Source organism: Heptranchias perlo, unplaced genomic scaffold (genome assembly GCF_035084215.1).
Source record: "Heptranchias perlo isolate sHepPer1 unplaced genomic scaffold, sHepPer1.hap1 HAP1_SCAFFOLD_668, whole genome shotgun sequence".
Classification (NCBI taxonomy): Eukaryota; Metazoa; Chordata; class Chondrichthyes; order Hexanchiformes; family Hexanchidae; genus Heptranchias; species Heptranchias perlo.
The window spans coordinates 1-22,027 of NW_027139697.1; the positions used below are offsets into that span (position 1 = coordinate 1).

General features: G+C 47.0%; 1 protein-coding gene across 1 annotated transcript in view; it reads right to left on the reverse strand.

Annotated features, from left to right (window-relative positions):
* Window positions 1–1,772: 1,772 nt before the first annotated feature.
* The window catches only part of LOC137318230 (serine/threonine-protein kinase MRCK alpha-like), a gene marked incomplete at its 3' end in the record, with an annotated part of 94,541 nt that continues 74,286 nt past the window's right edge, over window positions 1,773–22,027 (reverse strand). Inside the window, exons 9-10 of the mRNA XM_067981161.1 lie at window positions 9,223–9,356; window positions 1,773–2,015 (exon numbers count right to left, since the gene is read on the reverse strand). Of these exons, the coding sequence (XP_067837262.1) occupies window positions 1,773–2,015; window positions 9,223–9,356 (377 nt within the window). The remainder of the gene's footprint in view (window positions 2,016–9,222; window positions 9,357–22,027) is intronic.

The window sequence follows — 22,027 nt, forward strand, 5'->3', positions numbered from 1 at the left end:
GGAGGAATAGAAAGGGTCAGTTACCGCGGGACTAGTTTGGAAAATGCTAGTGACTGGTGTACGGGGATATCCAACTCGTGTAAGTCTGTGGGGGTGTTCATAATACGGAAGTGGCCTCAGAACCAGTTGATTGATATTGCACGGTTTGAACAGGATCCAAATGGAGTTCGCAAAGCACTGATCTGCTGTACGGTGTCGCTCAATTTTGGACAGCTCCATCACACCACGGTAAATGCTATATTCAAATCATCCCCTCTCACTCTTGGTCACAGAACAATTCTTTAAACAAAAGTTTCAAGCCTTCTTTCTGAATTTAAAATTATGAGTGAGAATATGCCACATAATGCACAATGTCTTCTCCTCTTTCCTCCCAAAAAATAATAAAGATAGGCATCCCACGAGTGGCTGATCGCCTTCACCAGGGAGGAACACAGAAGATTTTCAGATACAACATATTTTGTGAGCAGGGACTTAAAACATACAAAAAATGTCCGTTTCCTAGGTAGCAATGAAGGGCAATAGCTGTAAGAGTGGGAAAGGTTTCCTCCACTCAGTGCTTTAAGTTTTACCAAGAGTATGTGTGAAGTCCGCGGAGTGCTTTGTCTCTATTTCCCTCCCCCTCCTCCATGTCATGGAGGAAATAACCAACACTGGCACTTAAACGCGCTTCAGACTCTAATTTAAACAGTGCCTGTGAATGGAGTGGAGGGCATCAGCTGATTACTGCTTAATATTCAGCAGCACTGGACTTCACACGTACTCCTCGTAAAACTTAAAGCCTATCCCCCCCACCCCCCCAAACAAAATGTAACACAACGGGGAGGCGATGAGAGAGCGAGACAAAGCAGATGTGGTAAAGGTAAAAATTGAAATTCTGTGAAAGATGCTGTTTCACAACAGTTATTGTGCAGGCAATGTCGAGCTGTTCATATTTCTTCGCTAGTTGCACAAAATTTGGTTCCACTATAAACCATAACTCTAACTGTATTGTTCAAGAGATGGCCCATCCTGGAACTGGACCTAGCTGCACAGATAAGTCAGAGGTTAACACTCCATCAGTGCAGTTCACCTCTCTGGATATCCATGAAGGAGAAATAAAACTAGATGAATTTTTTTTGAAACAGGGTGCCCTGATGATCCAGTGGGTAAATGCATGATTTGTTGCGGTGCTGAGCCAAAGCAGCCCCAGGTTTAATTCCTGGTCTGTTCCCAGTTAGCTGACCTATGGGATGTGAGAATTCCTGAGCCAAGGAGAAAAAGATCTAGAATCAGCCGAGGCTTCTGCTCTCGATTGTTATCCAGTGACTCAACGCTGAAAAGCGTGCATGTGGATATCGGTTAAGGACAGCATCAAGCTGGTCTGTGAAGCCCACCAGGCAAATTGTCTGCCAACACTCACTGTCGAGGCTCAAGGTGAAGAATAGCCACTTGGACGAGGTGCTGAACAGCTGCAGTGCTCCAGCATGAGATTGTAGAAAGAAAATTTGGAGCAAATTACTTAATGCAGTCAACTTGAAGAAATTTTAACAGTCAAAAACTAATAAAAATCATGTGTGGAGAACAGCCCTCCGTATTGCAACTCCACATGAACCCAATGCTTCTAATCCCTTGGGCTCTGGTCTTCCAGAATCCAAATACAAAGCTTTTCACCTGTGAGTCCTGAAGAATAGTGCAGTGGAGTTGTAAGTGAAAGGCAAAATGTGGAGGAAAGGGAGGCTATTTACTGTTAACTTGTCAGCTATCCCGATCCAAAAACAGACGATCAAACCCACCTCTTTTTTGGCCCGCTCCACTTTCCGTAGATCCTGGCGCAAACTCTCGGCTTTCTGCATCGTCATTTCCATCTCCTCTTCTTTGTCCCGAAGCTGTCGGGAAAGTTTCTGTTTTTGGGAGCGCAGGTCTGTGACTCTCTCGTTCATCTCCGAGAACTCCTGCATGGCCAGTTTACGCTGGCTGTGGGCATCTTTAAGCTCTTTGGTTTGCGATTTCAACCTTTCACTCGATTCAATCATTTCCTGTATTGAGGACACAGATTAAAAATATTTGAGGATTAGCAGACCATTTTAGATTCATTAAAAAACAAATGATCCAAAATGGCAAAGGAGAACAACAGTACAGTCCCAACAGTGTGAGTGAGCAGAACTAACAGACAAACTGTGCTAAGATCCGTCTGTGAGCTTGGTGTAGTAACAATGTAAACCCATTCCATACAAAAGTGTTTATAATTTCGCCACCTCTAAATGCACCTCCTTGCATGTTGCTGAGATATATACTGCACAGGACACAGTGAAGACTAAAACTCCTGACAACATCCCAACTGTGGTGCTGAAGAACTGTACACCAGAACTAACCTCCCTCTGGCCCTCACCCCACCCAAGCTATTCCAGTGGAGCCACGACGGTGGTATCTAACCAATATAGAAAATTGCTCACGTATGTCCTAACAACAAAAAGCAGGGCAAATCTAACCTGGTCAATTACCACCCATTCAGCTTGCTCCCAATCAGCAAAGTAATGGAAGGGATCACCATTAGTGCCATCAACCGACACCTACTCATCAGTCAGCTGCTTCCTGATGCTCAATTCGGGTTCTGCCAGAACTACTCGGCTCCTGATCACACCACAGCCTTGATCCAGGCTTGGAAGCGAAAGGCGAGGCGAAACTGCCCTCTACAAAAAAGCAGCATTCATCCCAGTTGGCACCGAGGAGACCTAGCAAAACTGAGGTCAAGGTGGATCAACAGGAAAACCCTCCAGTGGCTGGAGTTATGCCTGATTCAAAGGAAGATGGTCGCAGTAGTTGGAGGCCTATCACTGCAGCAAAGTGCATCACTGCAGGAATCCCTTAGGACAACGTCCTTGGACCAACCATTTGTTCCCCTGCTACTGGTCACAATGTCTACCCTCTCCACCAATGGCGCACTGTGCCTGCTTTATCAATGACCTTGCCTCCATTATAAGATTAGTAGGGCTGTTCGCTAACGATTCCAGTGCTCAGCTCCATTCACAACTCCTCGATAACGAAGCAGCCTATGCCAGCCTACAGCAGAACCCAGGCAACATTCAGGCTTGTGGCAGGCAACATCTGTGCCAGTTAGTTGCCAAACAATGACCATTTCCAACAAGAAAAGATCCAACCACCCTCCCTTTAACCTTCAACAACCCCACTATCAACATCCACGGGGTCACCATAGACCAGAAGCTAAATTGAACTAGCCATATCAACAAGAGCAGCAGGGTAGAGGGTAGATACTCTGGAATAGGGCCTCATGCCCTGACACCTCAAAGTATCTCCCATCATAAGGCTCAAGTAGGAGCGTAATGGAATACTCACCATTTACCTGGATGGATGCAGCCACAACACCGCCATCCAGAACAGTGCAATCCCCTGTTAATATCTACCCTCTCCATCACTCCAGTATATACGATCTACATGATGCACTGCAGCAACTCACCAAGTTTGCTTCAACAGCACCTCCCAAGCCTCATGATTCCTACCACCGAAAAGGACAAGAGCAGCAAGATCATTGAAGCACCACAGCTCCAAATCACACACCATCTTGACTTGGACATGTTTCGTTGTTCCTTCATCATTGCTGGGTCAATATCCTGGAATTCTCTACCTAGCACCAGCGTGGAAGCACCATCACTGAAAGGACCGTAACAATCCAGGGAGAAGGCCCATCACCACCTTCTAATGTAACCTTGCTAAAGTCGCCCTCATCCCAACAACATATATAAAAAAACACAGAACAAGAAAGTCCCAATATTCGATTCTGGCCTGTGCTGAGTTAAGGTAGTTGGCTGAGATTGACACGCCAGCCAACAAAATAGTCTTTTCCTGTTCATCCCATCAAAACCCTTCATAATTTTAAAAACCTCAACTGACTCTCTTAGCCTGCTCGGCTCCAGTGCAAACAGCCCCAGTATCTCAAGTCTCTCCTCATAACTACAACTTCCCATTCCTGACAGCATCCTGGTGAGTCTACATTATATGCTTTCTATGGCTTTAATGTTCTTTCTATAATGAGGCACTCAAAATACCAAACAAAACTCAAACTGTGGTCTCATCATTGTCTGGTACAAATTTACTATTTCTTCACTCCTGTACTCTTATATGATACTAGTTATGAAATCTAAAACCAAGGGAGGGCTAAGAAGCATGCACAAATAGCTCCCTTAATAATAGTTCAGGTTGGATGGCCATTCTAATATTTTTTTTTATTATTCATGGGATGTGGGCGTTGCTGGCGAGGCCTGCATTAATTGCCCATCCCTAATTGCCCTTGAGAAGGTGGTGGTGAGCCGCCTTCTTGAACCGCTGCAGTCCGTGTGGTGAAGATTCTCCCACAGTGCTGTTAGGTAGGGAGTTCCAGGATTTTGACCCAGCGACGATGAAGGAACGGCGATATATTTCCAAGTCGGGATGGTGTGTGACTTGGAGGGGAACGTGCAAGTGGTGTTGTTCCCATGTGCTTGCTGCTCTTGTCCTTCTAGGTGGTAGAGGTTGTGGGTTTGGGAGGTGCTGTCGAAGAAGCCTTGGCGAGTTGCTGCAGTGCATCCTATGGATGGTACACACTGCAGCCACAGTGCGCCGGTGGTGAAGGGAGTAAATGTTTAGGGTGGTGGATGGGGTACAAATGAAAAGCTCTAATGAAAAGTTTGCTTTAATAGTCTCAATGTGATTCAAAAACATTGATAAATTGCACAAGAAAGGCGTTTAATAAGAGTTATAAAATCAGCTAATACGATGGCAATGTGAAATTATTGCATATAGGACAATGCACAGGATGGAGCGTGATCCAAAGCAGTAAGAGTTCAAAGAGTTCAGGTGACATCATGAACTGCAAAAGATTGGCTTCAATGGCTCAGTGTATCTCCAGAGTTCAGATTGTGTGTCTTTGATATACCCTCCACAAAATATACATAGGTGGAGCTCAGAGGGCACTATACACAGAAGATGTTGGAAATACACAGCAGCTAAGTCGGCCTCAAAAAGGCAGCTTAACATTTGGGTGGGATCCTTCCTTAAAAACTGTTCAGTCAAAGAGACCACCCAAAATAGTGAGCCATCTTTACCCTTTCAGATGATGGACCTGTTGTGTTTCCGACACCTTGTTTTTATTTCCATAATTTAAAGAGGGGTTTTCTCTTTACCTTAGTGGCTTTATCAGAGATGTAGCAAGCAGGAATGGAATGCAACATAAAATCTTACAGCACAGGAGGCCGTTTGGCCCATTGCGCCGATGCCGGATCTTTGAAAGAGCTATCCCATTAGTCCCACCCCCCTGCTCTTTCCACATAGACCTGCAAATTTCTCCCCTTCAAGCATTTATCCAATTCCCTTTTGAAAGTTACTATTAAATCTGCTTCCACCGCTCTTTCAGACAGTGCATTCCAGCTCATAATAAGTCGCTGTGTAAAAAAAATTCTCATCTCACTTCTGGCTTTTTTGCCAATTATCTTAAATCTGTTTCCTCCAGTTACTGACCCTTCTGCCAGTGGAAATAGTTTTGCCTTATTTACTCTATCAAAATCCTTCATAATTTTGAATGCGTCTATTAAATCTCCCTTAACCTTCTCCGCTCGAAGGAGAACAACTGCAGCTTCTTCAGTCTCTCCACATAACTGAATTCTCTCATCCCTGGTATCAGTTGGGTAAATCTCCTCTTTTTTTAAATTCGTTCATGGGATGTGTGCGTCACTGGCAAGGCCGGCATTTATTGCCCATCCATAATTGCCCTTAAGAAGACGGTGGTGAGCCGCCTTCTTGAACCACTGCAGTCCGTGTGGTGAAGGTTCTCCCACAGTGCTGTTAGGTAGGGAGTTCCAGGATTTTGACCCAGCAACGATGAAGGAACGGCGATATATTTCCAAGTCGGGATGGTGTGTGACTTGGAGGGGAATGTGCAGGTGGGTGTTGTTCCCACGTGCTTGCTGCCCTTGTCCTTCTAGATGGTAGAGGTCGCCGGTTTGGGAGGTGCTGTCGAAGAAGCCTTGGCGAGTTGCTGCAATGCATCTTGTGGATGGTACACACTGCAGCCACGGTGCGCCGATGGTGAAGGGAGTGAATGTTTAGGGTGGTGAATGGGGTGCCAATCAAGTGGGCTGCTTTGTCCTGGACGGTGTCGAGCTCCTCGAGTGTTGTTGGAGCTGCACTCATCCAGTCAAGTGAAGAATATTCCAGCACACTCCTGACTTGTGCCTTGTAGATGGTGGAAAACTTTGGGGAGTCAGGAGGTGAGTCACTTGCCGCAGAATACCCAGCCTCTGACCTGCTCTTGTAGCCACAGTATTTATATGGCTGGTCCAGTTAAGTTTCTGGTCAATGGTGACCCCCAGGATGTTGATGGTGGGGGATTCGGCGATGGTAATGCCGTTGAATGTCAAGGAGAGGTGGTTAGACTCTCACTTGTTGCGGGTGGTCATTGCCTGGCGCGAATATTACTTGCCACTTATCAGCCCAAGACTGGACGTTGTCCAGGTCTTGCTGCATGCGGGTACAGACTGCTTCATTATCTGAGAGGTTGCAAATGGAACTGAACACTGTGCAATCATCTGCGAACATCTCCATTTCTGACCTTATGATGGAGGGAAGGTCATTGATGAAGCAGCTGAAGATAGTTGGGCGTAGGATACTGCCCTGAGGAACTCCTGCAGCAATGCCTTGGGGCTGAGATGATTGGCCTTCAACAACTACTACCATCTTCCTTTGTGTTAGGTATGACTCCAGCCACTGGAGAGTATTCCCCGATTCCCATTGACTTCAATTTTACTAGGACTCCTCGGTGCCACACTCGGTCAAATGCTGCCTTGATGTCAAGGGCAGTCACTCTCACCTCACCTCTGGAATTCAGCTCTTTTGTCCATGTTTGGACCAAGGCTGTAATGAGGTCTGGAGCCGAGTGGTCCTGGCGGAACCCAAACTGAGCATCGGTGAGCAGGTTATTGGTGAGTAAGTGCCGCTTGATAGCACTGTCGATGACACCTTCCATCACTTTGCTGATGATTGAGAGTAGACTGATGGGGTGGTAATTAGCCGGATTGGCCTGCTTTTTGTGGACAGGGCATACCTGGGCAATTTTCCACATTGTCGGGTAGATGCCAGTGTTGTAGCTGTACTGGAACAGTTTGGCTAGAGGCGCAGCTAGTTCTGGAGCACAAGTCTTCAGCACTACAGCTGGGATGTTGTCGGGGCCAATAGCCTTTGCTGTATCTAGTGCACTCAGCCGTTTCTTGGTATCACGTGGAGTGAATCGAATTGGCTGAAGACTGGCTTCTGTGATGGTGGGGATATCGGGAGGAGGCCGAGATGGATCATCCACTTGGCACTTCTGGCTGAAGATGGTTGCAAACGCTGCAGCCTTGTCTTTTGCACTCACGTGCTGGACTCCGCGATCATTGAGGATGGGGATGTTTGCAGAGCCCCCTCCTCCCGTTAGTTATTTGATTGTCCACCACCATTCATGACTGGATGTTGCAGGACTGCAGAGCTTTGATCTGATCTGTTGGTTGTGGAATCGCTTAGCTCTGTTTATAGCATGTTGTTTCTGCTGTTTAGCATGCATGTAGTCCTGAGTTGTAGCTTCACCAGGTTGACACCTCATTTTTAGGTACGCCTGGTGCTGCTCCTGGCATGCTCGTCTACACTCCTCATTGAACCTCGTTGATCCCCTGGCTTGTTGGTAATGGTAGAGTGAGGAATATGCCAGATCATGAGGTTACAGATTGTGCTGGAATACAATTCTGCTGCTGCTGATGGCCCACAGCGCCTCATGGATGCCCAGTTTTGAGCTGCTCGATCTGTTCTGAATCTATCCCATTTAGCACGGTGATAGTGCCACACAACACGTTGGATGGTGTCCTCAGTGCGAAGACGAGACTTCGTTTCCACGAGGATCGTGCGGTGGTCACTCCTACCAATACTGTCATGGACAGATGCATTTGCGACAGGTAGATTGGTGAGGACGAGGTCAAGTAAGTTTTTCCCTCATGTTGGTTCGCTCACCACCTGCCGCAGGCCCAGTCTGGCAGCTGTCCTTCAGGACTCGGCCAGCTCGGTCAGTAGTGGTGCTACCGAGCCACTCTTGGTGATGGACATTGAAGTCCCCCATCCAGAGTACATTTTGTGCCCTTGCTACCCTCAGTGCTTCCTCCAAGTGGTGTTCAACGTGGAGGAGGACTGATTCATCAGCTGAGGGAGGGCGGTAGGTGGTAATCAGCAGGAGGTTTCCTTGCTCATGTTTGACCTGATGCCATGAGATTTCATGGGGTCCGGAGTCAATATTGAGGACTCCCAGGGCCACTCCCTCCTGACTCTTTATCACTGTACCGTCACCTCTGGTGAGTCTGTCCTGCCGTTGGGACAGGCCATACCCAGGGATGGTGATGGAAGAGTCTGGGAAGTTGGCTGAAATGTATGATTCTGTGAGTATGGCTATGTCAGGCTGTTGCTTGACTAGTCTGTGGGACAGCTCTCCCAATTTTGGCACAAGTCCCCAGATGTTAGTGAGGTGGACTTTGCAGGGACAACTGGGCTTGGTTTGCCTTTGTCGTGTCCAGTGCCTGGTGGTCCGATGCCGGATGGTCCGTCTGGTTTTATTCTTATTATGACTTTTTGTGGCGATATTGTACAACTGAGTGGCTTGCTGGACCATTTCAGAGGGCAGTTAAGAATCAGCCACATTGCTGTGGGTCTGGAGTCACATATAGGCCAGACCAGGTAAGGACGGCAAGTTTCCGTCCCTAAAAGACATTAGTGAACGGTCGTTTCATGGCCACTATTATTGATACTAGTTTTTTTTTGTTCCAGATTTTATTTAATTAATTGAATTTAAATTCCCAGCAGTTTGAACTCATGACTCCAGATTATTAGTCCAGGCCTCTGGATTACTAGTCCAGTCACAGAACCACTATGCTACTGCACCCTCTCTAAGACCTTGACATTCTTCCTAAAGCGTGGTGCCCAGAATTGGACACAATACTCCAGCTGAGGCCTAACCAGTGTTTTATAAAGATTTAGCATAACTTCCTTGCTTTATCAGGTCCATCAGGTTTTATATCATTAACAGGGAAATAGCAGGCCCTGCACACATTTTATCAGATACTTCTAAGAAACACAGTTGAACCATGTGTGACTATTTTACAAACCTTGGCCACCATTCTGGCACCCTCATCCTTTCTGTCAAGTGACAGAAGCAACAGTACCTGAATATGCAATTACCTTTTGAAGATCATCTTTCTCCTGCTTCATGGATTTGATTTGCTTCTCAAGTGCTTTAATTTGCCTACAACCCTCTTCAAAATCTCTCCTGATGATGCTCGCTTCTTCGAGCTGCTGCTCCAGCTGACCAGAATCTGGAACAAGCAGCAGAATAATTGGTTACTTCACCTCACAGAAATGTCATCTTTTACTGTTTAACAGCTGGCTTCTGTTTTAAACTGTTCCTCCTCAAAAAACATTATTAAAAGGATGGCCTATTGTGAAAACTAAAAGATTAAAGATGTTGCATTTAGTGGGGTACCAGGGCTGGCGGCTGACACAGGGGTCTGGTGGCAACACAAGCGTAAACTTACATTGTCCCCCACTTACAGTGGTGGCTGGTGTACACCGTTACGTAGTTTTCTCTGAAATGGAATTTTGCATCAACAGAAACTCAGCCCCTTCCAATTACGATTTAAAGACTATATCTAGATTCTGTACTTAATGTAAGGGGAAGAAAAGGGAAAAAATACAAAGATAGGCTCTGTTCCCTCACTGAAAACTTGTAAGATATCTAGGTTGACAGGCTGAAGTGCAGACAGTGCAGAAATTAAGAAGGGAGCCTTTGATGGAATACAAAATATTCCTGGCTCCTGAGCAGCTTTTGGTATTTTTAAAAATTCGGACCATTATTACAGGGACATGATATATATGGTATTTCAGTTTGAAAAACATCTTAGAGCAGAGGCTCCACAACACGCCACTACCGGTCTTGCAATGTAGACACTGATAAAATAGTTCAAGGTGTAACAGTATATGCAATCCACTTGGATTAGATGAATTTTATGGGATTAAGAGTGGAGTGAGTCAGAGATGGCTCCCCTCACCCCCGGCAAATTATTTCCTGATATAATCACCAATTCCAGAATGCCAGATAGGATCCTGTACAGCATCAGGCCAAGCAGAGGCAGGGTGGACAGCAAGAAAGATACCAGGACTCATTTAAGCACAACGTTAAGCTCCGTTATCTTGGTGTTAACAGCTGGGAAAACGTCACAGCTGATCACATGAGATGGCCAGCAGCGAAATGGGATCAATGCCAGCAATAGCGTTCTGCCCTCCTGAAGAAGTGGCAGAAACGTGAATAGTGGTTGACTGTCGAGCCCAGGAGGGTGTCTGTGTCTGTGAAATTTTCAGAAGAGTTTGTCTCTCTTGTATATATTAGCATCACAATCATCCACCGATTGCCTTTCTAACGGTTGTTATCTTCAAATACGAAGGACTCCCACCAACACAACTTCACATCCCACAAATCATGTTGAATATTCCTGCACTATGAAGCACCACAAGCAACCTCTGAAGTAGTGTTGAGAACCAATTCTTGCCCCTGCTTTAAGAAGGAGGTGCTCGTGATCTTTCAGCCACCACAATAATACTCCTTTGACTGAGAGAGCAATATAGTCCCTCAGGACAGTGAATGCTGCTGCTACTTGTTGTCAGCTCAAGGCATTTTCATTCCTCCTTTCCCCCAGGATTGAATTCTGGGTAAGCCATGTCCTTTTCACACCATTGGTGCATTAGGACTTTTTGAATCTCACCAATGTCTGATAGGCCGAGTGCAACACTTCGCATTGGATTATTTAATCTCCATTCCTCCTCCCCCCAATGTATATCAGACATTTGAAACTCCAGCTCTTTTCACAGTCGTCCCTCTTAGAAGGTCAGAGATTACAAGAGGTTTTAAGACATTTGGAAATCTCCAACGCAATGCATTGGTCTTTTGAATTCTCATGAATAAAACAGTGCAGCATGGAGAGCCCTATTTCACACTTCCATACTGTTCCCTAGGGCTCGCACCTGTGCCTGAAACAAATCAATAATCTATATGGAGAAATTCCAGGGACTGGGAAGGGTGATTTTGCAATTGTATTCTGGTGGGAGGGGGCTGCCATTTGGCGCAGAACCCAGATGCGCCGATTCCTGGCCCATGTTCATTTTGCTGGATACATGCAGAGGGGCCAGGTACTTCTTCGGCCCACCCACGTGTTACATCCAGGGAAATGTTGGGGGCATGGCTGGGGGTGTTGACAGAAATTCTGCCCAGCTTACACACGTTAGGCTCAGCAGGACTTACACTCTGTCAAGAGCAGGCACAGGCTCTACTCTGGGCTTTAAGAAGGCCCCATTGTTGCAGCAAAACAAGTAATCGATCCCAGAGGGAAGTAGGATCAAACATTTGACTCCTTCTCTTTGGTACACAGGAGACCCCCATCGGAGCAGGGTGCCACTCAGACCTTCACCACCTCATTGGGGCGGGCACCTCAGTTGCACCTCCACAGCACACCTCTTCGCCATTCTCTGTACAGCAGTTAATGCTCCAATCCCTGCCAGTGTGGGAAGGTACCAAGGAGGGACCAGAGAGCAGGACAAACGCCTAGAGTACACCACTCCATCACACCACCCAGCAGCACTGGCAATGGTAAGCTGTCAAAGAACAGACCAAGCACTGGCCCCATCAGCCTGAAGTGCTGCATGAAGAAGGGAGAAAATATCAACAATTTAAAAAAACACATTGCTGTCTCACCATCAAGCAATAAAAATGTGTGAGGCTTTCAACATCATAGAAGTTTCACTATGGGAGGCCAATCATCCCAGTGCCAGTGCTATTTCCCAATCAGAGCAGGGCTGACTCAATAATCCCGGCTAAAAAGCTGCCAGGACTATTGCACAGGGGCCAAATTTCTCCCCACTGGGGTAATAAGCTGCAAGTCTAGTTCATGAATCTCATTTGAACACACTTGCGCAGGGAGTATGATGAAAGAGTCCGAGCAGAATAGTGGGAGGGTACAACTCTTAACGAGTTGCTGCTGAAAATTACAGGGCTAAAGAGTGCATGTCTAAAAAAACACGCGTGAGTGGACAGGGGAAAGAATGACAATCCAACATGGAGTCTGTAGGTGGACGGCAGGGCAGTACTGTTCTGCTGCATGATGTGGAAGCCTAGTTTGACATTCCAGCATGTGACCTCCAGAGACCTGCAGTACACTATGTCTGACAGGTGGGGGTGGCCAGGCTCAGCACGGTTTGCAGTACTTGCAGACGAAGAAGACGGCATACTCAAAGGAATTTGGTACAAAATAACCATCCAACAATACCAGGTACCAGGTTAGATGACATAAGATTCCATGCCACAAAGTGATGCCAATGAGGCTGTTCCACATTTAGTGCTCATTCATGCCATGCCCTTCCTTACCAATAGTTCAGAAAGGCACAAAGTCAAGATGCAACATACAATTGAAAGCCTTACCACATTCACACCTTCCAAGGGCTTCATATATCAAACCACTGTAAGATAAACATGACCACTTACTAACAACATGGGCAGTCATTGGGCAGTCATACTATTCAGTGAGAAAGGACATAAAGTGATTGCAACGGTCTGACCAACTCATCAGTCATCTGTGCGATCCATGTCTGGGTGGCACGTTAGCTAATATTGCAGTGCTAGCTGAGAATTAGCCATAAGCATGATGAGGGTAGCGATGACCTTGTCATTCACTGGCAGCGCCATCCTTGCTGCAGATGGCACACTCTGTCCTGCTGACTCGGAGCAAATTGAGGAAGCTGCCCTGGGTCACTGGCAGGTAAATGTACCATGGTATACAGATATACTGCTGAGCCTCCGTCATGCCTTCTTTCATATTGTACCACCTCAACCATCAAATACAGTATTCGAAGTGTTTTGAAAACAAATGTAAACATTACAAAAAGACGCAAAAAAATTTTGGAAAATAAAGATTTCAGAAATATGGAAAAAATGTTTCACAAGTGACATTGTTTAACAAGGATACTTTAAATTTCAGCATGAAAACATATAACGTCAATTCAAGAGCTTCTTTGGCCAGGGAGCTTCCCTTGTTCTCATTCCAACTGGATGCATAAAGAAGAACAAGCAAGCCAAGCACAAGTACAACTGAAAAGTGCTGGGTACTAAATTTAACATCTTTGCTTAAAACATGGAGCTGTAAAGCCAAAGTGGGCCCAAATATGTTAGCTCACTAAAATTTAAAAGGCACCCTCTTTGCAGGCTCGGAAGGAAGTGGCACATGGCCTGCTCACCCAGTTCAGTGCTTCCTCTATGCCAGTTGTGCAGCTGCTCTCTTACATAGAATGTACAGCACTGAAACAGGCCATTTGGCCCAACGGGTCTATGCCAGTGATCATGCTCCACTCGAGCCTCCTCCCTCCCTACTTCATCTAACCCTATCAGCATATCCTTCTATTCCTTTCTCCCTCATGTATTTATCTAGCTTCCCTTTAAATGCATCTAAGCTAGTCGCCTCAACTACTCCTTGTGGTAGCGCATTCCACATTCTCACCACTCTCTGGGTAGTGACGATTCTCCCGAATTCCCTAGTGGATTTATTAGTGACTATCTTATATTTATGTCCCCTAGCTCTGATCTATCCTGCAAGTGGAAACATTTTCTCTATGTCTACCCTATCAAACCCTTTCATAATCTTAAAGACCTCTATCAGGTCATACCTCAGTCTTCTCTTTTCGAGAGAAAAAAGAACCCCAGCCTGTTCAGTCTTCCCTGATAGGTATAACCTCCCAGTTCCAGTATCATCCAAGTAAATCTTTTTTGCAGCTTCTCCAGTGACTCTATATCCTTTTTATAATATGGAGACCAGAACTGTTCACAGTACTCTAAGTGTGGCTTAATAAAGGTTCTGTACAAGTTTAACATAACTTCTCTGCTTTTCAATTCTATCCCTCTAGAAATGAACCCCAGTGCTTGGTTTGCCGTTTTTACGGTCTTATTAACCTGCGTCGCTACATTTAGTGATTGTGTATCTGTATCCCTAGATCCCTTTGCTCCTCTACCTCTGTTATTTTCCAAGGAGTATGTGGCCTCCTTATTCTTTCTACCAAAATGCACCCTCAGCAAATCCTATTATGCCAGGCTGTACGACGCAAAGCCCACGGGCAGTACGGCCTCCCAGTCCTTCCTGTCCTCTATCACGGAAGTCTTAGAGGACAGCGAGTGGGACAGCATGGATCGGCCACTGACCTTGGACGAGCTGACAAAGACCACCTGGTCCTCTGAGAAAAGTAAACTCCCGGAAGCGACGGCTTACCGGTCGAGTTGTACTCGGCTCTGTGGGACTGGATAAGCCCAGACCAACTGGAAGTGTACGGGGCTATGCTTCTGGCAGGCAGCATGTCAGAGTCCATGAGGAAAGGCATCATCACCCTCATCTACAAGTGGGAGGGGACGAGGGAAGAAATCAGAAATTGGCGACCCATTTCCTTGCTAAATGTTGACTACAAGATTCTGTCTAAGGCCATCGCCAGCAGGCTCAAGTCTGCTCTGGAGTAGGTGATCCATCAGATCAGACCTGTACTGTACCCAGCAGGAAGATCTTTGATAGCCTTGCGCTGCCCAGGGGTATGATCGTGAAGGGGGGTGAACATCTGCCTCATCAGCCTGGACCAGGAGAAGGCCTTCGTCAGAATATCCCATACGTACATGGTGGACGTGCTCTCCAAAATGGGTTTTGGGGAGGGAATCCACGATTGGATCCGACTGCTCTACGCGGACATCCGTAGCGCAGTCCTAATCAATGGGTGTGAGTCGGAGAGGTTTCCGATCAGATCTGGAGTCAGGCAGCGTTGTTCTCTCTCCGGTCTTGTTCGTATGTTGTATCAAGCCATTTGCTGCGTCCATCAGGAAGGACGCAGGTATCAGGGGGGTGACGATCCCAGGCAGCGGAGGCTCTCAGGTTAAGGCTTCACTGTACATGGACGACGTCACCGTCTTCTGCTCTGACCAGCAATCCACACACCGGTGGGCATCTGCGGTCGTTTTGAGCTGGCCTCGGGGGCCAGAATGAACTGAAGTAAGAGCGAGGCCACGTTTTTTGGCAGGTGGGAGACCCGATCCTTTGTCCCCTTCACTGTCAGGTCCGACTACCTGAAATTGCTGGGGATCTGGTTCGGGGGGTGGGGGGTCCCTGGCTTGCACGAAGAACTGGGAGGAGCGGATCGTCAAGGCCAAACAGAAGCTTGGCACGTGGGTGGGCCGATCCCACTCCATAACTGGCAGGAACCTGGTGCTAAGGTGTGAGGTGTTGCTCTACGTGGCCAAGGTCTGGCCCATTCCTCACTACTTCGCTGTTACAGTCACCCGAGCTGTCTTCCACTTTGTCTGGAAGTCCAAGGTAGATAGTGTCCACAGGGTCACCATGTACAAGCCCTAGACAAAGCGGGGGAAGAGCGTCCCCAATGCCACTCTGATCCGGATGGCCACCTTTGTGTGTGGCTGCCTCAGGATGTGTATGAAGCCCCAGTACACAAACACCAAGGGCTCGATATTAGCAGGGCGGCGGGTCGACTGGGTGCGTGGGTAACGCGCCCGATGAAATCAGTGTGCTCTGCACGCAATCGCAGGTTAATTGGAGCCACTTACCTGTGCTTCCGCGTTTCCAGCTGGTAAACTGCATGGCAGGCGGACTGCGCATGCGCAGCAAGGTCTGTCAGCTGGAGGAGCCCTATTTAAAGGGGCAGTCCTCCACTGACTGATGCTGCAAGAAATAGGAAAAATTACAGTATGGAGCAGCCCAGGGGGGGAAGGCTGCTCCCAGATTTAATGATGCCTCACTCCAGGTATCATTGGATGGGGTGAGGAGAAGGGGGAGGACAGAGATCATCCCCCTGGCGGGCAGGAGGAAGCGGCCTGTCTCTGCCACCAAGGCCCGGCTCGAGGTGGCAGAGGAGGTCATCAGCACCACCAACATATCGAGCACCTGCATACAGTGCAGGAGGCGCTTCAATCACCTAAGTAGGTCAGCCGAAGTGAGTACACTTACTCATTCCCCTCCCCTCCGTCTGCCACATCACCGCCCCCACCCCACATCTCCTTCTGCACTGCCAACACTACTCTATCACATCACCCCACACACCCACTCAAACCTCATCCTCATCTTACCTGCACTTACTCACCTCGCCAGTACTCATCCCGCCACTACCACTCAACCCAATCCTCATACAATCTCATGGCTCTATCTCATACTCACCCGCTCATGCATCTCTTTCACGGTCAGCCTCACTCAACCTGCCACTACCTGTGCTGCAGCCACAGGGCATGCATCACATATGTGCAGTGGGAAGCGTAAGGCAAACGTGTCATGAGCATGAAGGGGATGCACAAGGGTGTTTGAGGGTTTGTCTGGTGTTTACCTATATTTAATTTCTGATCAACTCACATAACATATTATATTGTCACCACTACTGCCACGTCTTTGCGAATCTTGTCTGGTTTGTGCAATAATGCCCTTTCCTAAGGATCACAACGAAGACCCGCAACTGATGCCACCCATTGTGTCACTGCAGAGTGGATATAGGTGTATTTGCAGGGCTCTTTTGTGCAGATGACTGAGAGACGTCACAATGTCCCAGGTGGCACCTTGGAAGGATGCGGAGGAGAAGTTGTTGAGGGCAGTGGTGACTTTGACAGCGACAGGTAAGAAGATGGTACTCGGGCCAGCCGGGAGCAGCTCGGCATGAAGGAGGCTGCAGATGTCCACGACTACATGTCGAGTGACTCTGAGCCTCCATTTGCACTGCTGCTCAGAGAGGTCCAGAAAGCTGAGCCTAGGTCTGTAGACCCTGTGCCGAGGGTAGTGCCCTCTGCGACGCAAATCTCTCTGCCGTTGCCCTCCCTCCTGCTATGCAGGTGGATGTGTCACAGCACTGTGTTGTTGAGATCCATGTGTCAGAGGTGGACGGTGTGGCCGGCGAGGCTGGTGATGCTGTTCGCCCTCCGAGGAGGTCATGACTGCAGCTACGGCGGCGCCCATCCGAAAGATGTACATCTGAGGGGGTCCGCAAGGTAGGTAACATGTCTCTGGACCCCGGGGTAAGTGTGCAAGTTGGTGAATTTTATTGTTAGGAGGAGGGTGGTGGAGGCCAAAATTTGTCCAAAGTGACAGAGTGGCCTCCTGCAATGAGTGAGGGTCTCCCCCCCCACCTGTAAAATGGACCTTTGCAACTGCCACAGGCTGATGGCTGCAATACGTCCATTTCAACTGGGAGTGTTTCCCCCAGTACGGGAAACAGTCTCAGTTCATTGCAAAATCCCATCCCTGCTAAAATATCAGGTCAATCAGGTTTGTAAACAACCTGAATTACCTGTTTAAGTACTTTAAGTGGCACCCCGTCGGCTTTAATTGCCAGCGGGAGTCCTGTATGCAGGGGCTGCGCGCATCTAAGCGCGTCACTGGGGAACCCGGAAGTGGGCGGGTTGGAGCCGGGCTCCAGACCCGCTCCGGGAAGGCCCGATTTTCGCAGCCCCCCCGCCACGAACGCACCCGATTGCAGGTGCTAAAATCGAGCCCCAAGTGTCACTACGTGCTGAATTTCTACCTGTCCAACACACTGAAAAGGCTGGGTCTGGCCATGCTGGCCGTGCAGGAGCAGGATGTCCCGTCAGGCTGGACCGCCCTGCCCTGCCCCCAACACCCCCACCTAACTCAGGTGGAGAGGTTCCTGAGGAGAAACCCCTTCAGTTCTGAGAGCCCTGCAAGGAATGGAGAAGGTGGATTCAATTGGGTTTTTCCCCGGCCAGAAGGTCGATGCCATTTGGCAGAACTTCTCGTCCCCAGAACTGACAAACAGGCACCAGGATGTAGCCTGGATGGTGGTGAGAAGGACCCTCCCAGTGCGGTCCTTCCAACACGCACGGAATCTCAGCGCCACCACGAGCCGCCCTCGAGGCTGTGGCGGGGAGGAGGCCGAGGTCCACCTCCTGATGGCCTGCCCCTTTGTGCAGAGGGTGTGGGGAGTGATGCGTTGGTATCTGTCCTAGTTCATCCCAAACAGTTTGCTAACACAGGACGCTGTGCTCTACGGGCTGTTCCCCGGGACACACACCCAGACATTAACTGCGGCTAGAAGACCATCAACTCGGTGAAAGAGGCCCTTTGGTTCGCCCAAAACCTGCTGGTCTTCCAGCTGAAGGAGCTGTCCACGAGTGTTGCCGACTGGCACGCTCCAAGGTACAGGAGTACGTGCTACGAGACGCACTGAAGCGAGGTGCAACCTATGCAAAAGCGCTGTGGGGAAAGGCCACCCCACCTTATATTGTACAGAATGTATTAGAAAATATGTATTTAAAATTGTAATAATGAGATTATAGCGTATACAATCTGCACTGTATTGCCTGGAACTGCCTTGCTGCATTTTGTATCCTTCATTGAACTGTGTGCATCTTTAAATTTTATGGAATAAAGTATATTTTGAAATTTAAAAAAACCTACCAAAATGCACCACCTCACATTTATCGATATTGAAATTCATTTGTCAATTACACGGCCATTCTGCAAGTTTAATAATGTCACGGTGCACGGAACTGCTATCTACCCTAATCCAATTTCTTAAACGCCTGTTCATGTTCTCACTCAATCTAATTTCCTTCAATGAACAAATGCAATTCCTTCAGACTCTCCATAACTTTTGAAGACTTGCTGCGTTCCCTCTCCAATTCCTCAGGGCTCTTTTGAAGGCAGGGTGCTAAAAACTGCACACATGATTCCAAAAGCAACATCAACTTGGAGTCAAGTGCCCCAGAGATGTATGTCTCCTAGTTTAAAATTAATGCCAATAGCTACATTTTAAAAAAAATAAAGGAAGCTGGGTACACTTCTTTTAATTCATTCCTATATTCTTTGGGGTAGTCAAGAGTTCAATCGGAAATGTTTTGTCACATTAACTCTACACGATCCCCAAAGTAAAACAGAAAAAATAAGACTGTGCCACAATACTGCAAACCCGGCAAAGGTTCGTGAACATTGGCAAAGCTCAGCAACTGTTTCTGGTTAAGACATCAACGGAAAAGAAAGTCGTGCGCAGTGTAATACGGCGGGCCGACTGACTATGAACCCACTTCGCACAACCAGCGAAGACCAATTTCACCCCCCGTGAGTGCATAGTTTGGTCAAGTATTTGCAGGTTCGTTCAATATTCTCTACAAGTGAACACTGATCTTCCCATACTTGGTAACGTGGCTATTTCTTATTCATTTACTACTTTAAGCCTTACAATAAAGTTATAACCTTGACCACACTCTCCTAAAATTGGAAACACATGGTGTTCTGAATGCACAAAATGTCATGTTTTATCAAATTCCCCATAGGATTTAAGAATGAAAAGCCTGGCAAACTGAGCCAATAATCTTTTTTTTAAAAGCAGGAAATTTCATTAGGAATTCATCGACAGCAGGATTGAATCCCTTCTATACAAGTGTCCCTTTCCCTTTTATTGATCACAGGCACTGATCTCCATGTGTTAATTTAATGTAATGCACTGCAACGGATTGAGTGATTCCCTGAATTTACCCCTCTCTTGCACAAGTGCCTTCCCAGTTGTGTGCAAACTGCTCAAGCTAAAAATGCAGAGGACAAGGGTCAGTATGCTGCGATTAGAGTCAGAATTTTTCACATTTCATTCTGGGTCTTCTCATTCTGAAGAGCTCCATTCAGCCCTCTTGGAGATTGGGGGCTTAATACAAAGCAGGCTAAGGAGGAGAAGTAGGACGAAGGTGAAAGAAAAGAGCTAAAGAAAACCTCCAACGTTATAGCCTGAAATATTAGGAAGCTGAAATTTTGCCTACTGATGACCTACTATATCATTTGGAAGTGCGGAGGACCCTACAATCCATTAGAGTTCATTCCTTTACAAAATAAATTAAAATTGGCCAGCAAATATTTCACTGCAACCCAAATTTGATCAAATTTCACTTTTGTATATAACTGCTTGATGTAGAATTTGGCACATATAAAGGCATTTCCCTGAGGAGCAAACTACAGCACGATAATCCATCCTTCATTCTCTCCACTGAAATCCCGACAACATTCAAAACTGTGAATGTCCCTGTGGTTTTTTCCAATTGTATTTCCTAATCAGGTTAGCAATGACAGCCCTAGCTAACTAGTTAGATCTCCCTTTACACTGCATCCACAAGCACACTCGGGTCAGAGATGGCATGAGGCAGCTGCAGAATAAAGCTCCCTCAGGACAGAGATAGCATGAGGTAGCTGTAAACTCCTTCAACACAACCTCACAAGCACATTCAGTCAACAATGTGCCACAATCTCAAACCTCAAGAGCATGAGCCCCAACTAAAACGCGACATTTCCAGTACTGATGCCGGCATTAGGCACGGCATCGCCAAGTAAGTTTCCTAATTTGTGCAGTTTTGCAGTTGTACGCTTCAGATGGAGGCTGGCCAAACTTCACTAAGTATAGCAACCTGGAATTTACAGCTGCAATTTCCCAAAACCGCACGTCAGAAACATTATTTTGGGTTTGATTTGTGATTTGTCTCACACAGAATCCATTAAAGGTCTGTAAAGGAAAAGCAATTGAGCAACTGGCAGCCTCCTTTTCTCTTCCCTCCCACAGTGAATAATTTCCATAGCGTTAAACTTGTTTGTACTCTATAGTTACAATTAACGGTGTGAAAACTACTGCAGCTTTTGGGTTGGTCCATATTGTCCTCTTTCTCCCCTGGTGATGCTGACTGTCGCTGGGATATGTTGGCAAATTTGCTATAGCCCCAGGTTCCCCCTGGCATAGGCAGTCCTCCAGTCACCATTCTTCACTCGACAGCTTAGACAGCTATTCAAAAGGGTAGGGCATCGCAGTCAAGCTGGATTCTCTTCTCGCACACTTGCACATTTTTAGCAGGGCACAGTGGATTATGTATGTTTCTCCCTCCCTCCCTTCAGAACCCAGAGGCACTGAGGCTAATTGTAGCAACTCAAATACCTTCCTACCTCCGCCCAAACCGAGGACTGAACTGGGAACTTTCTGCTCTGTGTCCCTACCCATTTCCTAAGACGATGCAATTTTTGTTCTTCCGTAAGCTTGCACAAGACAGAGCTCTCCAATGTGAGCAAGATACGTAGGTTTATTGCAAGTGAGAAAACAAGGTACCTGCCTTCCCTGGGAGCTGTTCTATTCACTCTACAGGCTTTTCATGTGCTGGCAAACCTATTTAATTGATTCTGGGACACTGTACACAGCTGGGGATCATTAAATGATAAATCATTCAAGTAGGGCACTTTTAAAAAAAAAATCCTTGTGAATTATCGCTTATATAGGAGGCTAAAATAACATTAATTGCAACAGAATACAGCAGTGTAACATGCATCTGGATGATCAGTGAGTGAGGGAGCTGAGCTCAACAGTCTCAGATTCAGGTCTCTGTAGTTTTTATGTTTCACAGCAATCACTAAATAAACCACTCACATGGTAGCAAGAAACAAAAGCCTCCTTTGGCTTGTGTGTGCATATGCATAATTGCCCCTCTTTCATTAACCTACAGAAGGGTAATTTGGGTATCTGGCTTGGTTTGTATCATTCTCACCTCCAAGTCAGGAGACTGTGTATTCGAGCCTCAACACTTCAGCTCACAATCTAGGCTCACACTCCAATGCAATACGAAGGGGCGAGATGTTGAATCATGACCGCATTTGCCTGTTACTTGCAGAAGTGTAAGATCAGACTTTTCAATCCACCATTCACTCGCTGTACACAGAGCCACAATAAAAACACTTCCATGCTTTTCGCGAATATAAAGTATATCTCCTGACTAGGCACAACACACTCTGTTTTCACCCTTGTGCTTTACACAGTTGACTGCACTAACTGCGCTAAAGTCGTACTACACCATGTATAATGTGGCATCCTCTTTACAAATTAACTGCATAAACCTTAAGCCAAAGCGTTGACTTGGCAGAAAGGCTTCCCCAGGGTAACCATT